Raw genomic sequence first — 17,216 nt, forward strand, 5'->3', positions numbered from 1 at the left:
ACCCCCGCTTTTCCCCCTCCCCACCCCACTCCAGCCGTTGTTTCTCAGTCTAGTTGTGTAGGACACAGCTCCTACACAACTAGGAGCTGTGTATTACGGTATTATGAGCCTTGCTCTCCCCCTGGCTGAGGCAGTCGGTCGGCCGCACCCAGCTGCCCATGGCAGCTCTCACTGGCTGCTGGCTGCTCACGATGGCTACCGGCCACTCACATTGGCCACCGGCTGCTCCTGAAAGCACACAGTAGCCCACAGCAGCTCACAAGGAGCTCCGACTGCTCATGGCAGCCCAGCTCCAGCAAGAGCATTGTTCACAATCTGAGCTTTAGAGAGCGCAGCTCACTAGCCCATGTGGGAATCGAACCGGTTACTTCGGCGTTAGGAGTATGGTGCTCCAACCACCGGGCCAGACCTGAAATGAACCTTTAATAAATGTGAATCTAAAAGTGGCTTACCCTCATTTAGCCGAGTATTTTATATTGGACTTTTTCCCAGGATGCTATGGGAAGCCCTCGATTTACTGGATACATATTTCAAAGATTTCAGAAAGAAATATTCTTTGAACACTGTACTGTTCATATATTATATGAAAAAATTCCCTCAATCTTAGAAATGTGAGGGCCCTGAGTCTACAAGGTTTAGATATCTACATACCACAGAGGTAGAGCACAGCGAATATTCAAAACCACAAATCAGTAGACTTTCTTGTATTAATCATGGAAACAGGTAGTGACCCACCTACCAGGGAGTATATAAACATGAACGAGTAAGTAAGACACTGGGAAGGGGGGAAGGAGGGGCCTGTAAAATTTGAGACTGGTAAATTACTGCTTGTGAAAAAGTACAAAGTGAGTAGGGAGAGGTGGAGAGCTCTGTGATGTGAACTGCATCAATCTGACAGCAGGACTCCTGGTTTCAGTCTGCCACCAATAGTGAGTGTAATTTCGTCTTCTATACTTGTTAAGCTCCACATCTTCTGAGAAGATCTCCTGGGCCACTCCAGTCTCTAATGATCTGTGCTATTTATTCCCAAACATTAACCCCAGATTAAATTCACTTATCCAATGAATATATAAAGTTAATGTATCTTTAACTTTGACACTGATGCCCCAAATAATTTAATTGTACAATCCAATAATTAGGCAAAATCCAAAAGTACTTATTTCTATTTAAAAACTACCAAGAACTGCATACAATTTTTAGTATTTGATAAATTTCCTCAGTAAACTCTTAACAGGAGACTGAAGTCTGTTCAAATCACGTCCTTTCTGACACACTCTGGATATTCAATCAGAAGGCAGTTAGGTATGTTTCAAATGAAACTGTGCCAAATATGTATTATACAGACAAGGTCAAATACTTCAATTCTGTGCATTCAAACCTTAAAAATATAATTTAGAATCTGTAAGTGTTTTAATACTAATTATTAATTATTTTAACAATAATGTTATAGTACCTTGAAAATCACAAGTACAGATAAAAAAAGATAAAGGGTATAATATTATAATTCAGGCATTTCTATGCCACTGACTCCTTAATCTATACTTATGCTCTAAACCTGTATTTCAAAGTATGTGGTCAAGTTCCCAGCACAAGGCCTGACTCATAGTAGGATAGTTAATAAATGAGGCTCAAATAAATCAGCAAGACTTCACTCCAGATGTCTTCCAGGCATCTCAAAGTCAATATATCCAAAATACAATTCATTAACTTTTTCCCAATATTTCATATATTTCACTACTTTTAATAGATTGCTGTTCACTCATTCACTGAAATTAGAAGCTTTAGTTACCCTCAAACTCCATATTTCTATCTCTTACTCCTCACATTCCAAATCTTCAATACTTAATGATTTAACATCTCTGCTTTCTTATTTCAGTCCTGTTCTCCCACCTCAATTATTAAAATCATCTTTTAACTGGCCTTGCTAGCGGGAATGCCCTAACATCTTTTATGATTATTAGTCGTCACATACGGTAACAATTAGTTTAAGTATTTCCTTCTCTATGAGGAATTGTCAGTTCATTATGCATACTCTCCAGTACACTTTGTTCATTTTTCTTGTTATAACAAGTATCAAATTGTACAATCCTACCTACTACCCCCTTTCAAAAATATGCCTCTCGTGCATACTGCCAGTGCTGGGGGTGGGGCGGTGTTCTACTTCATTTACACAAGTTTCTGGACACTGGCCCCTTGCTACTCCTCTGGCCTCACTGTCTTCTACTTTGTAACCTCATTCCTACTACTCTAGTCATACTGGCCTCTTTGCTGTTCATAAGCACAACAAGCACATTCCTGACTCAAGATCTTGGTTGGGGATGCTCTTCTCCCAACATGGTTTTCTTTCTTCAAAATTCTGCTTGTGTCAGCTTCTTGGTGAAGCTTTCCCTGACCACCCCACTGAAAACAGCAACATAACCCCACTCCCCAGTCTACTCTATCCCTTTTCCCTGCTTTGATTGCTATTTAGTCTGTATTTATTTGCTTATGGTCTGTTTGTCTCCACTGGAAAGTAAGCTGAACAAGGACATGGATTTTCACCTGTTGTGTTATAGATACATTCGTATAATACCTGTAACAGGGTCTGAGACAAAGTAAGTACTCACTGGGTACTTACTGAATGTATGAATGAATCTTGTATTTCCAGTATCTGAATGTGTAGGAATTAAACATCCTTCAGAATTGAAAACAGGAAACAAAAAAGGACAGGGTTAAAATGAAAAAGGATTTAATAATAGAAAAGTATTTTCATTTATTACACTGGTATGGTATTGAGAATGTAGGAAGTGGGAACTCATTTTCTTAGGTCTAGCCATAAAAAATATAATTCAAATTCTATGGAAAGATAGGAAATTTAAATTCTGAAATAAGTATGATGATTTGGAAGACGTTTTCCATAACTCAGAGGAAACAGAAGTCATTAAAAAAAATATGCTTATTATGCTACATCAACTTTTTCCATGTAAAAGATCAATGAACATTAAAAGGCACATTAATTTGCCTAACTGCTATGCTGTGCATTTATAATTGCCGTTAACATTAGCTTTTAAAGTGTTTTACTTTCAACTCTTTGTTTTCTCTTGAAAACATACAGATTAAAAAGGCTGAGATGACATTAAGTATCAAGCCTCAAAATGTTACTACAAAAATAAAGAAGAAAAAAAGGAAAACAAAAGACATCCTCCACAAAAAAAACCCCAAACTTCGTTGATTTTGAATTGGCCAAAATTAAAAACCTACTTTGCTCAGACAAATTTTAAGTTGTGCGATATGAAAGACTTGATTTTTTTCAAAAGCAGGGCAAGCATACACAACACACAGTACCTCACACACACAGACACACACACAGTCACTCACACAGTAATATGAAAGAAAATGGAGTGCTCTGAAATTATTCACTCACTTATTCCCAGAATTCCAGAACACCCGTAGGAAGCAGATTTGAAGGACATAGCATAGTAACCAGAATTTTTACATGACTTGTTACACATCTGCCTGCAACAAAATCCAGATTCCTAGTTCTATTCTATCATTTGGAGGAGTCCTAAATGGACGATATTGTTCTATATTTACAGACAACATAAAATTCTAAGCAGGGCTATGAAACAGTGCATTTTGTGAGGATAATATATTTAATCAGACTGATTCCTTTCTCTGTTTTCCCTTAGTGTTTTATGCTTATCTCCTGTTGAACTCACACCATTATACTGTTACTATTTCTTTGCCTGCTGGAGTTTTCAACTAGACTGGGAGGTTTTGAGGGTTGTCTTTCGTCTTCCATTTCTGCAGGGCTCGGTCTAAGTCCCTATCACATAATAGGCTTTCCATAAACATTGGTTGATGAACTGTACGAATTAATTTTTGTGTTAATTAAAGTATAAAATGCTATTTATTTTTTAAACTGGGTAATAACTTTTGTTAGGGTGCCTCTACTAAGTTTTTTTGGTTCTGTTCAAAATGAAAAAGATGGATGTTCATCAAAAATCATTTTCAATTTTCACTCCCTGTGAAATTATAGCTGAATGCTTTTTCAGTGGAGAAAGCTGAGAAAAAAAGTAAATGGCCTGAAATTAGAACTTTTTACTTACTGAACATTTACAATGCAAAAACCTGTTAAATTATTTTTTAAAAATGACCAGTCACTCCATTTACTCATTTCTTAGTTTCCGTATTTGTCATCAACTTTGCTCTCAAACTCATAGGCACGTTGTTAAGAACAATGCAAGAGAGGGATTCTTTACATTTTCATTCAAGGAAAAAGCTTCCTGAAAACACACATTTGAAATTCTGGAAAATACAAATCAACATTACTTAGCTATCTCTATCATTACCAGAAGGTCTGGTTCCTAAACTTAATTTCCATTGTGAGTTGACATTTTCAATAAGTGATGGATATTCATTTCCAGAAAACATTACCAGTAAATTCTGTGATATCATAGACTGCTCACTATCCAGACCAAACTGACTAAACCACAAAATGCAAAAGTACGCACTTAGCTAGTCTAAGAGAAACTTTAGGGCTATTCTGAGTACAGTTTTAGAAAAGTATAACCTAGTAAATGAGAACTTAATTTAGATAGCCCTCTTCTTCTGAATTTCCAGGATCTTCCTCTGAATTTCCAGGGTCTTCAGTAGATACAAACCAAAATGTTTAAAAGCTAAAGTACTTCTTGTCATATATTTAATTAAAAAAAAATTACTTTGGGGCAGAGGAATTTACAAAAGAAACACAAATTATTATTTTAATGATATAAATAGTATTTCATTTTTTCCCCCCCGACCAGGGGAGGAAACATTAACAGCTGCTTCTTTGGTTCTAAGCAGTGTTCACCCCAAGCAAAATTAGTAAATAAAAAATGATTACTACTTTTGAAAACTCATCACTTTTCACAGACTTAGAGAACATAAAGACTGAAATGGACTGTGATTTGAAATATGAAAAATGTTATGTGCAGGCACATAAAGGGAAGAAAAGAGTATATATATGATTAATGTGGAGTAAATTTGACCTTTTATTTCAAACATGAATTAAAGTATTTTTCATTATTAGAGATGTGGTCATCATTGTGATATATAGATATATTCCTTATAACACTGCAAAACTAAAAGTAACCATAATATTTACCAATTGCAGCAAGGCTTCAAAATTATGAAATGCTCATTTTATTCAAAACGAGAAAAAACAAAGAAAAACTTATGGAAAAATCTACTTTAAAGACTACATTTTTGGAAATATACCCTACACTAATATTATTCTGTATGTCTGATTGTCTTAAAAATTGAAAAATTGTCAATTTAGTTTGAGATTATAAAAACAGTAAAATGCATCATATGGTTGATATTAAACAACATTAAATGTAGTCTTATTCTCAAACTATAAAAACAAACAATCAAGGTATGCCTGATTAAAAATAATTTCGCCATTTTATAACCTGCTCTCTTGCCTTCCTGTTGCAGCCATATAATGTTGCTGTAATCTTCCTTTAATCTTCACCTTTGAGTGCATTGATTATTGACAGTTTCACTTTACCCTGGAGGCACAGCAGTAAATTACAAAATATTCACTACTTTCACCATGATATAAATTATGTTCTGGTACAGAATTAAAACCTTTAAAGTCTCTTACTTTAGAATTTTATAATAAAAACCACTATTGTCATGGAAATGTTTAATCAGTATGTCCAGAAGTTGATAAAAATATGTATGTACTAGAGTAATATGGATATTAACATAAGACATTAACTAAGTTTAATTCTAAGAACATAGTGATTTTTCTTTTTTAAAATTTAGTCGGAAGTTGGGTAAATTTAAAATAAAAAGGTTCAATAATTAAAATAGTTCTGATTATACTCATAAACATCTATAATCCTTATTGCATTATAAGTCTAAAATAGTATCTTAAAACTTTCATTTGCAGTAAACACTTTTTTGTCCTCTATTTTCAAATGACAAGTCACTAAGATGAATTAACTTGCTCCAGGTCATAGCAAAAGTAACAGCATCTGATTCCAAATTCACGTGTCTCTGATCGCTTGGCTCAGAGCTACCACAATGATCATGTGTTGATTTAAATACAGAAAATGAGAAACTTTCATTTAGAATTCCTATTCTAGTTAATCAATATTGCTTATTAACAACATCTGCACAATCATGATGATGAAATATCCTGAAATCTTCAATATTATATTTGAAGTTTTAATATTAAAAGTATTATTTGTATTCAATTAAAGAACTGGTAATCTGTTCTTTATATTGTAACAACTGATTTGTCTGGTGTCAGATAATCAAGATTTACATAGACTTTTTAGGTCACTGTCCAATATGATAGTCACTGGCCACATGTGGCTATTTATATTTAAACTAAGATGGAACAAAATTAAAAATTCAGTTCCTAAGTCACACTAGCCACATTTATTCAATTGCTATATAAGGCTGGAGGCTACCATATTGGATTGTGCAGGTCTAGAGTTGAGGAAATGGGTCTCAGCTGAAGATAAACATTTGGAAATCATTGACAAATGGGTTTTATGTAAAGTTATGAAATCAACCAAGGAAGTGAAAATATGTAGGGAATAAAAAAGGATCAGATTGTGGTGGGACAATCTAATAAGACATGGAAGAAAAGAGGAAGAATCAGCAAAGGAGAATAAGGAGTAGTGGCTAATGAGATGAGGGAAAAACTGAGAATGTGGTGTCCTAGAAACCAATGTAGTAAGAAGTGATCAAATGTGGCAAATGCTGTTGCTAAGTCAAGTAACATAAAGACAAAGAATTGATCATTGGCATTAGCAACGTGCAAGTCACTGGTGAGCTTGAGAAAAACAAATTAGAGATTGGAACAAATATATAGAAAATGAGAAGTTATTAGCACACCTATCTGTAAATATTATAGTAGGCTGCAGTTTCTGTCAATGAAACTCAGAGGACCTGTGAACACAGATTCAGCACATTTGGTAGGGGGCAAAATAAAACAAAGCCCAGGAAAAATAATGGAAGGTATATTATGTAAAAACACTTAAACCAAACAGGCTGCAGATCCCACATAAAATGGATGCTAATGAGCATTCACTTTGGAAGAAAAATAAATCAGTGAAATTGTTTCTAAAAATATTCAACAGAGCCATTTGGGAAAAGTGAAGACTTCTTCACTTTTAGTGGACTACTGTCCCACTTATTCTCATTCCGACAATTAGTCTGCCAGCCTGACTCATTTATCTTGCAGGTTTACCCTAAATATCAGCTGTCAGTTAATATATCTTAGCTATATATACAAAGTTCTCAACAGACTTTCTTGTAAGCTGAACAAAGTAGTGAGATTACAGAGTTTTACACAACACAAGAGGGACACTATCTTTGTATCCAGTCTTTCCTTTTTAAAAATAAACAAATGACAAGGATCAACAGCAACAAAAAAAACAAATCATTGGCATGAAAGAAAAAAACCGGAAACATAAACATGAGAAAACTGAACACAGAGCAAACATCAATTCAGAGAAAAGAATTTTACTAAGAGAGATTCAGAAAGCTGTAATGACACCTACAAAACTTCAAGACTATTAATAGAAAAAAGGAACAGGACAAGAAAAAAACAATGAAGATTAAAAAGACGACTGGTGAATTAGGAAATACTTAGAATAAAGAAATGAGAAGACTCGGAAACTGATTAGTTAAAAAAAGGAAATGAGAAGAGTGCTCAAAGATGAATCCAGTTTCCACCTGAAAGAATGGTAATGCTATCATCAAAAATGAGACAGAAGAGTAAAATATATAAGCTTCTTTCAGGAAACTCAGGCTCACTCATGGTAATAATTACATTAATGTCACATGTATGACAAAAAAATGGTGAGCTTGCATATCTTGCTATACAAGTTTAAAGCTGAATATCTTTTCTGAGATTAGATTTCATACTTTAGAGCCATGTATACTACAATAGCTCTATTAAGCTTTCCCTAAACTCACAAAAATTTTACATTTGATCTTTTAAAAAAGATGCTATGTGCAAATAACATCTATACATCTTCAAAATACAAAAAAGGCAAATTAAAAAGTTGTTAGTACATCAGTTGGAAAGCTATAGAAAAGGTAAACATCAGAATATTTATAAAACACAAATTCAGTAATCTGGAATGTACTCTGGCTATGTTAAGATTAAATTATGTAGCTTTCATATTCATTACATCAATAACATCTCATTTTAATTTCTTGTAGTTTATGGCTTTTAGTTGCTTTCTTTTCATTTTTCACTGAAAATGAATAAAATTATTTCACTTTTAAAACTAATCCACTGCGCAAATGCTACAATACACTTTTATAACCACATTTAGTAGGTTCTTAAAAACATACACACGCACACACACACACACATACACATGACTGAAAAAGAATAGCTTCAAGTAAGTTTTCTATTTTTAACAGAGTGGGGGAAAAGGTTGAAAATTGTAAGGTTAGAACCATATACTAACCATATAACTATCACATGAAATAGCTTCTTACAAAATAAATGGCTAGGAAATCAGCAAACTTAAGCTCATTCAAATCAGGTTTAAATGATGAGAAAGTTTGTATTCATCTTTTCCTACCAGAGAGTATTAGGAGAAATTTATTATCTCAGTGGGGACATTAATACTAAATGCATATTCTTGTGCATGAAGAACCATTCATTAAGTATATTAATATTTAATAGAGTTGATAAAAATGATTTTTATATTACGGAATGATAAATATTTAGAATGTATTTTATTAACAGGGTCGCAAACACATTACTAATTCATATTACATTATTTAGGAAACAGAGGTGCTTTTATTACAACTGAGGATAAGTTTTAATCTTTTAATCTTTAAAAAGTGGATTAACTCAGATCACTGGAGAATTCTTAGTAAAATACTAATACTGGTTACTAAAACGGCACCTTATACCTTTAATGCACTAAATACTCTGTTTCCCAAAAATAAGGCCTAGCCGGACAATCATCTCTAATGCAAAAATTAATATTATATAATAATACCAGGTCTTATATTAATTTTTGCTCCAAAAGACGCATTAGAGCTGATTGTCCGGCTAGGTCTTATTTTGGGTGCAACACAGTATCAATTTTAAAGAATCCAATTATAAATGACACTAAGCCTAATGAAATCTCAGTCTTTGTGGAAGGAGAATATAGTCACGTTTTAAAGGAAAAAAATATAATCCACAAGATCAAGGTCTTTCGCTCAGTTCCCAGAAAAATCCAAATATGAAAATAGTCCCACCTCCAGTGTTTTTGTGTTGACTGGTACTGATGTAAAAAGACAAAGTTTCAAAGGTTAAGTGGGTTCTAGTGAATTATTATTATTTTTAAACTTTTATTTATTTAAATGTGTTTTTCCAGGACCCATTATCTCCAAGTCACATAGTTGTTTCAATCTAGCTGTGGAGGGCCGCAGCTCACACTGGCCCATGTGGGGATCGAACCGGCAACCTTGTTGTTAAGAGCACTACGCTTTAACCAACTGAGCTAATTGGCCCACCCTCTCTAGTGGATTAAAGTTTGAAGTGCTTGTTTGAAAACTTCCTTCTTAAAATTACTTCATCTTATTGCTTTTGTTTGGCATGCTTCTAAAAATTCTGTATCCATTATTCGCCTCTCTGACATGGTCTTTTTTCCTATAATAATCATTTAACAAATTTTGTTAAATCATGTCTTAAGATTTCCTCCATTCCTTTGGCCACAATGCAAATTGCATGATTTCAAACTTAAATTAAAATAAAAGAAATTGAGAGAATCTTTCCTAAAATCTCATGTTTTTTATTCTCACAATATCTTATGGATTTCAAAGCATTACAAATATTTTTTTGATCCTCACGATTCTATGAAGTAGAAAATTCATATGAAGTAGAAAATAAAAGACATTATACCTGGAGATTAAGTCAACTACCCAAGATAACAGCTGGGAAGTGGAAGACAAGGGCTTAGGCCCAACTATTCTGGCCTTGTGACCCCAGGTCCAGTGTTTTTTCACTATAATGGACAGGTCCTGAATTCAGATTCAACAAATTCTTGCTTTTAAAAATTGCGTAATGAAAACATTATTCTTTTTTGTACCATAAAGCACATATAAGGACATTTGTCTACAGAAAAATCAGTTAATTCTGTAGATTATCCTTACCTATGAGAGTGAATTAATTCCTTTTACCCATCTCACCACCTAAACGTATGCTTTGGAATTCTGGAGGTTTAAAATCAGAATTCAATAAAACATTCTTTTTCAATTAATAGTTTAAAGTTCATTAAGCAACACTAGCAGAAAACTGCCAATTCTGATGGGATGAGAAAGTTCTTTGAAGCTCATTTTACCTTCCTCAAAAACGGAAACCCCCTTTTTACCATCAGCTGTGTTTATTGAGAGATAGTGTAATTCCTAATTTTTGCCAAAAATTTTTTTTCTTCCTTTGAAATACAAGAACCATCTTGTTCCCAGTTTACATGTAATCTACCTTCCACAATAGGTTATATAAAGATATCACAGAATCTCTGGTGAAATTAGGACCAAGGATTCATTTTACATTTCAGTTATATTATTTGTAAAGTTTTGAATTTCTCTATAAAAAAATCAAACCTTAAGAAATAATGAAATCTTGAAAACAATAAAAATAAAATTTAACTGGAAAAATAGCTCCTGATTATAAGAGGTAATTTTAATTTTTTACTCCTGGCCATGGGAATCAGTATTACTTGCCAAAGACATGCAAAATAAATGAAAAATACAGTTCTTCAAATATGATTCAACATATAGAAGCACAAAAGTTAACTTGACAGATAGCTTAACTAATACTGAAGTCATTTGAATGATGTTATGAATTTATTGAAATCAATATACCTTAACCGTTTAGGATCTGGTAAAAAGTTAGATTTAATGGTTGGCTATCAAGTTTAATGTGTGTTTATATGGTCTAATGGAGCGTGCACACACAAAAAATATGGAGAAGACAAAAGCTATAGGTTGTTTTTAAAAACCATGTTACACTCTGCCTGCCTCCACCACCAAACTCTATCTACAATTTAAAAAGATGATATGAAGATTACATTAAGTCATATTAATAAAATGATTCATTTCATTTTGTATGGCTCATCTACTGCATATGAACTCAATTGAATTTAGCAAAATGGTGTGAAAAGATATACCAACTACATAAAAATGAAACATGCTGTCCTTCAAATATAAACACGCAAAGATGATACAACTATCCCACCACCAACAGAATAAGAACTTCTGACTAATTCTCCCCACCCCCCCAAACAGTAACTGATTTTATTTTTTACTGAATAATCCATATTTTAAAATTTACTTCTATAATAAGGCTCTTGAGATGGTTGAAAGGGATCTGGAATTCTGACAAATTGATACAGAACAAAATTTCTGTGCAGAAAACCTCTTGAACTGACTGGAGAATAAATACTACAGTTTCACTGGGACCAAGCCTTTGAAAAATAAACTGGCCAACAGAATATTATATTTAAAGGTCAAAGAAAAATAGACGTTCACTAATTCTCAGAAAATATGTCCTTGACATTTCAGTTTTTTAACAACTACACCTATTCAAAATAGTATTGTTCAGGTTATTACTTTGCAATATAGCACAGACCTCTAAAGCTAATAACAAAAGATAACACCCAAATCAGGGGGCCCTCTTGGCAGAGTAGGCAGACAATGGGCCAGGACTGAAGGAGGGGATCCCGGAGCAGCCGCACTGCAAGGCTGAGCAGGGAGCCCACTTCACCTCCTGAACTTCTCTAGCAACAGACAGTTTGGTGTGGTAAGGACTAGTGCTGAGCCAGGAGTGAGGAGATCTTGCTGTAGACACGGCTGCCACTAGCTAGGTGAGCTGGGACAGCTCAGCCCCTCTGCTTCTCAATGTCACTATAAAGGGACTGAACTGTAGGTGTCAAGGTCCTGGAAGCTCTAAACAGACTTCTCTCCCTATGATGTTAATGTGTATCTTACTTCTCATAGTTTTGTTGAGAATTAAACGAGGATATATATGAAAGCACTTCCTAATTTTTTGTACAAATACAAGTTGCTGTCATTGTTTCAGATTTTCTTCATTATACTCAAGTATGGAAACAGTTTTGAGATGCAGTGTAACAAGTTCACCGCATGGTGAGGTGTTATGAGCTATAACCTACAATTTAGCCCAAAATGTTAAAATTACAATTTTCTTTCTCCCCCTCAACTTCATTAAAGTATAATTGACAAATAAAATTGTACCATTTTTTTTCAGACAAATTACTCAGGAAAGATTTATGGTTTTAATTTTAATAGGATTAACTGACTTATTATTTTGTAATTAAGAACCTAGAATGACAGCCTAATGAACAGCTCTTAAAATAAGTATCTCATAAGAGTTGTATCCAGATTCGTTTCTCTCTAACCCATCCCTCATTCAGACACCAGCTGTATTTTTTAAAAATACATTTGATCATCTCTTTCACAGTCACATCTTTGCATAGCTCTATTTCATCTAGAGAATAAAATGTGAATGCCTCATCAGGGCACAATTTGACCCCAATCTACCTTTGCAGACTCAGTTTTTCCTAAACACATCCATCTCACCATTTCCTCCAGGTAAACTAAGACTCAAACCACTCCCTAGCTATGCCATGCTCTCTTCTAAGTGTGTATGTGTGGTTACCTGCTTTTTGGCTCAGCAGGCACTCCTGCAGCCCTACCTGCTGAGGCAGCCTATGACAAAGACAAAGGCAAGGTCACAGAAGGTTTTATGAGACAGGGCAAGGACTCTGGAATGCATTCTGATTGTAACAGAAAGGGATTTAAGAGTTTTAAGCAAGATAGTCACATGATCTAATTTATTTTTCAAAAAATCATGTTGGCTGCTGTGGGGAGAATAAGCTAAGAGAAAAGAATGGAAGCAGGAAAGTGGAGGGAAGAGGAGGAATCAGGAAAGGCTCCCAGTTTTACCTGAACTGGGTCAATGTGGTAGAAAGTGCTGGGATTGGGGAGACCTGGTGTGTGGCAGGGGAAGTGCAAGGAAGGGTTTTGGGGGCAGGGATCTAGAGTTCTGCTTGGACAGGTGAAGTATGAGAAACCCCTCAGCTGTCCTATCCCTCTTTATTCCAGTGACACTTGGTTAATACTGTGATTTTAGAGTTTTCCCTCTCGGAGATAATTTGCTGTATGCTCATTTGTCTCCCTAACCAGACTGTAAGCTCCCTGAGGGCATAGACTATAATATTTTGTCCATATCCTTGCATGAGTGCCTTAAACAAAGTAGCCACTTAGAATGATTTTAGAATGAATAAAGGTAGTATTCTAGAAACTGAAGAATATAAACCAAAGACGGAAGAAACACTTTACTACCTACCAGTCTCAATTAGTGAGAATTCACCCTGAATAAGATTACAGCAGATCAGAGTATAAACCCACCCTGGAGTCTAGCCTTCCAGCATATTCTCTCTCTCTCTCTCTCTCTCTCTCTCTCTCTCTCTCACAGACACACACCTTGTAAATCAACCCCTGCTCTTAAGCCTCTAGCAAGAGGGCTAATGGGAGCATATCGATTAGCTCTGTGTAAATAGCCTTTCTTTATACTGTACAAAGCCAAACGTTTACAGATATCACTTGAATATTTAGATAAGGTCTTTAAAAAATAAAAATCTTACTAAAACCGTATCTACATTATTTGTTTTTGTAGTCCTGTATTTCAGATTCCAATAGATTATTTGTATAGTCAAGAACACTCAACTATTGATCCTCTTTTAAAATTGGTTTGAATACTGAGTAGAATCACAGAATTTTTACGACAAACTCACCAAATCCAGAGCCCTTATTTACCTGTGGGGATAGAAAAGTGAGGCCTGAAGAAATTGTTCAAGACTCTATAGCCATTTAGAAATGGAGCTGTGTGTAGAAACTGGTTCATCTGTTTCCTAGAGCAGAGGTTTTTCCACAAAGATTCGCTTCTTAATGAATAACATGGATTAATTTGGCCATTTTGCAACACACTACATATTCTGCTTTTATAAATTTTCCATACAGTGATATCTTAATAAAATTTACAGGAAGAATATGCATATTAATAACTAAAACAAAATCAAGTGAAACAGTATTACCATGTATTTCATATGGCTTAATGGTTGCCTCTGGGACAGTGGACACATGGAGGGACGTGCATGATATGAATATATTCAGCTCAAGGTCTATCGTGTTTCCCCAAAAATAAGACCTAGCCAGACAATCAGCTCTAATGCATCTTTTGGAGCAAAAATTAATATAAGACCCAGTCTTATTTTATTATAAGACCGGGTATAATATAATAAATATAATAAATATAATAAATATAATATAATATAATATAATATAATATAATATAATATAAGATCCGGCCTTATAATATATATATATATATATATATATATATTATATTATATTACAATAAATATAATATAATAAATATAATATAATATAAGACCCGGCCTTATATATATAATATATAATATAATATATATATTATATTATATTATATTATATTATATTAATTATATTATATATATGGGTCTTATATTAATTGTTACTCCAAAAGACGCATTAGAGCTGATTGTCTGGCTAGGTCTTATTTACGGGGAAACCAAACACGTATGTGGCCAAGGAAGGCTGAAGGTACATGGAGACAGTCCCATGGTGCAGTTTCTAAGGCTTGTCTGCATCATAACCAGCTTTCCCTTTATTCTTTCTCTTTATTCTTTATCTCAGTGGTAACCCCTCATGCATTTCAAAGACCTTCCTATCTATTCTCTCTGCTCCCTCTCTTTACAGAAAAGAATTTTATATTATTATCTACACCTTGTTTGCTGACAAATTTAAGAGACTACTTGAATGAATTTTAATTAATATTATTAACCAAACATTTTGGCTTTATGCCTTTAATCCTAAAGTGTGGAATGAAAGATTTGTTCCCAGAAGAATTTTGGATCTCAGGAGAAAGATGATAGGGATCAAGTGCTGGAGACAGACTCCTTCCCTCCTACTCATTAAAATGACATGGTCTGAAGGCAAACCAAGTATCTACTTAGGGTGCAGAGAATAAGAACCTAAAGGGACAGCACGTGGTGTGCCCTCTGCTGCACATAAGAATGACCAACACCATTGCTCCAACTTCTGGCAGACACATTAGAAATTTAGAATTTCTAAGTTTTGGGATAACCTAATCATTATAATGATTTGAAATTCTAACTCAAAGTATTTTCAAAAATAGCATACGTTTATTCATCATGTTTACAATTTAAGTATGTTATATTCGTATAGTACCTTATGCTTACAAAGTGTTTCATATGTGCTATGTGATTTGAACTTCAACAATATATAATGTAAACATCATTTCTAGTTTCCAAATGAATATTCCAAGATTCACAGGTAATAAGGATAATAAAAGGCACAGCCAAGAGTGAACATAAGATTTCTTGATCCAAGTGTTTTCCCACCATAATACGTAATTTACAAAGCAATATTAAAATAACTTATATATGCAAACCCCAAATACTTTCAAAATAGAAAAGTAATACTGTCCCCAAATTTCTAAGTAAATTATGCCAATCTTTTCAAGCTCAAGTCTCTTTGTCAAAGATAATTGTTTTATTATTTTCAGTTGTCTCATCTTTTAATTTAAAATAATTTAATAATAGAAAAACTACTGTCAAAAACATACAGCTAATGAACAGAAATAGTCATCTTTCAATCCCCAAAGTCACATTCTCACCTAAATGCTTTTTCTTTGATGCCCTTTGAAAACCTGATTCAAATTAATTTAAAACATTAGCCTAAAGATTTGCAATTGTATAGCTCGTTTCAACACAGTGATTCACGTAGATTTATGTAACTAGCTTCTTTGCATATTTTATTAATTTGCCAACTTTGAAGAAACATGATATCACTGACAGGTTGGATTCTGTTTCTGCCAAAATGCATTTCACCTCGGATTCCTTGAAATGAATTATAACATATAAAATCAATTATGGTTACTTTACCTAAGGGAAACCGAATTGGATTTAACAGTATACATTTTAAAATTCACGTTTTGCTACTTTTAAATTATTATCTGTGCAATAGAATAGAGGTTGAGAGTATCTACTATCAAAGTTACAAAATTCAAATTTGCTTTCGAAATAACTTTAGTGATTTTTAAAGAAAAAAAGATGCTAGAATATAATTCAACTGTGAAAACCGATCATTACAATGCTGTAAGCTGTATTTCTGAAGTGAAATAAATGACATTCATGGGGGAAAAAGCATCTGAACATTTAAAAGAATAGCCAAAGTAAGAAAGGGGCTCACCGGTTTGAGTGAAACCAAACTGATGCAGAATCTGATGAGAGTCCAGCACATTTGGCTGTTTTGCCTTAGATTGTTGTGAGGAGGATATTGTTGAAGTAAATGAGAGATTTTTGTTGACCTGTAATAGGAAAGGCAAATAAGAAACTAGAGCGTAATTTCCTGGGTTACTGATGCAAAAACAGAATGAGAAATATTTGCTTACGATGCAAACTATGACACATGGTAGGTCAAAAGCAGTGATAACGATTTATACGCTTAGATTTTAAGTTTACAAAACAAAATAGATTTTATCACAAAAGGAATACAGTGGTAATGAAAGCATAACTATTTTAAAGTAAATTCACCTTATTAATAAAACAAGTTAGCCTATCATGGAATTGCTATTATTAAAAACACAAAACAAAGTGGTCTTAAAAGTTATGCAAAGAAATGCAAAAAATAAAAGTGTGACTCCTTGACAGCTTTCAGTGAAGAACAAGTTAAGTGTTTCACACACACATTTCTCTATCATTTTGTGAAATAGCAGGTACTTCCTTTAAAGAGTGCACAGAAAACACCTGTAATATTCATGTTTATATACCTCATGGTGACATAGAAACACAGCTGTAACCTAACTTGCCAAGTGAAAGTTTCCACTGCATCAAAAAACCTTTTTCTTAAGACATGTTTAAAAACAGCATTAAAATAATGATCAAGCAAAATTTCTGTAAGTAAATGCATTTCTGTAAGTAAAGGCAGTGTTCTATAATACAAAAAGCTACTATGATTGTCTAAGTACAATGGTCTCACAGAAACTTAAGTACAATATTATAACTACAGCTATAGTAGGAAAATAAAGAATAGTTTATAAAAAAGTATTAAATGTTTATTAGTAAATTCATCTTGTAGAA

General features: G+C 33.8%; 1 protein-coding gene across 13 annotated transcripts in view; it reads right to left on the reverse strand.

Annotated features, from left to right (window-relative positions):
* The window catches only part of AHI1 (Abelson helper integration site 1), a 170,077-nt gene that overhangs the window by 74,858 nt on the left and 78,003 nt on the right, over positions 1–17,216 (reverse strand). For all 13 annotated transcript variants that reach the window (XR_012496754.1, XR_012496755.1, XM_019732750.2 and 10 more), the window contains one exon: positions 16,327–16,444. Coding sequence is in view for 11 of the 13 variants with exons in the window: in XM_019732750.2 (XP_019588309.2) it covers positions 16,327–16,444 (118 nt within the window). In the remaining 2 variants the exon portion in view is untranslated. The remainder of the gene's footprint in view (positions 1–16,326; positions 16,445–17,216) is intronic.

This window comes from Rhinolophus sinicus, linkage group LG05 (assembly GCF_036562045.2).
Source record: "Rhinolophus sinicus isolate RSC01 linkage group LG05, ASM3656204v1, whole genome shotgun sequence".
Classification (NCBI taxonomy): domain Eukaryota; kingdom Metazoa; phylum Chordata; class Mammalia; order Chiroptera; family Rhinolophidae; genus Rhinolophus; species Rhinolophus sinicus.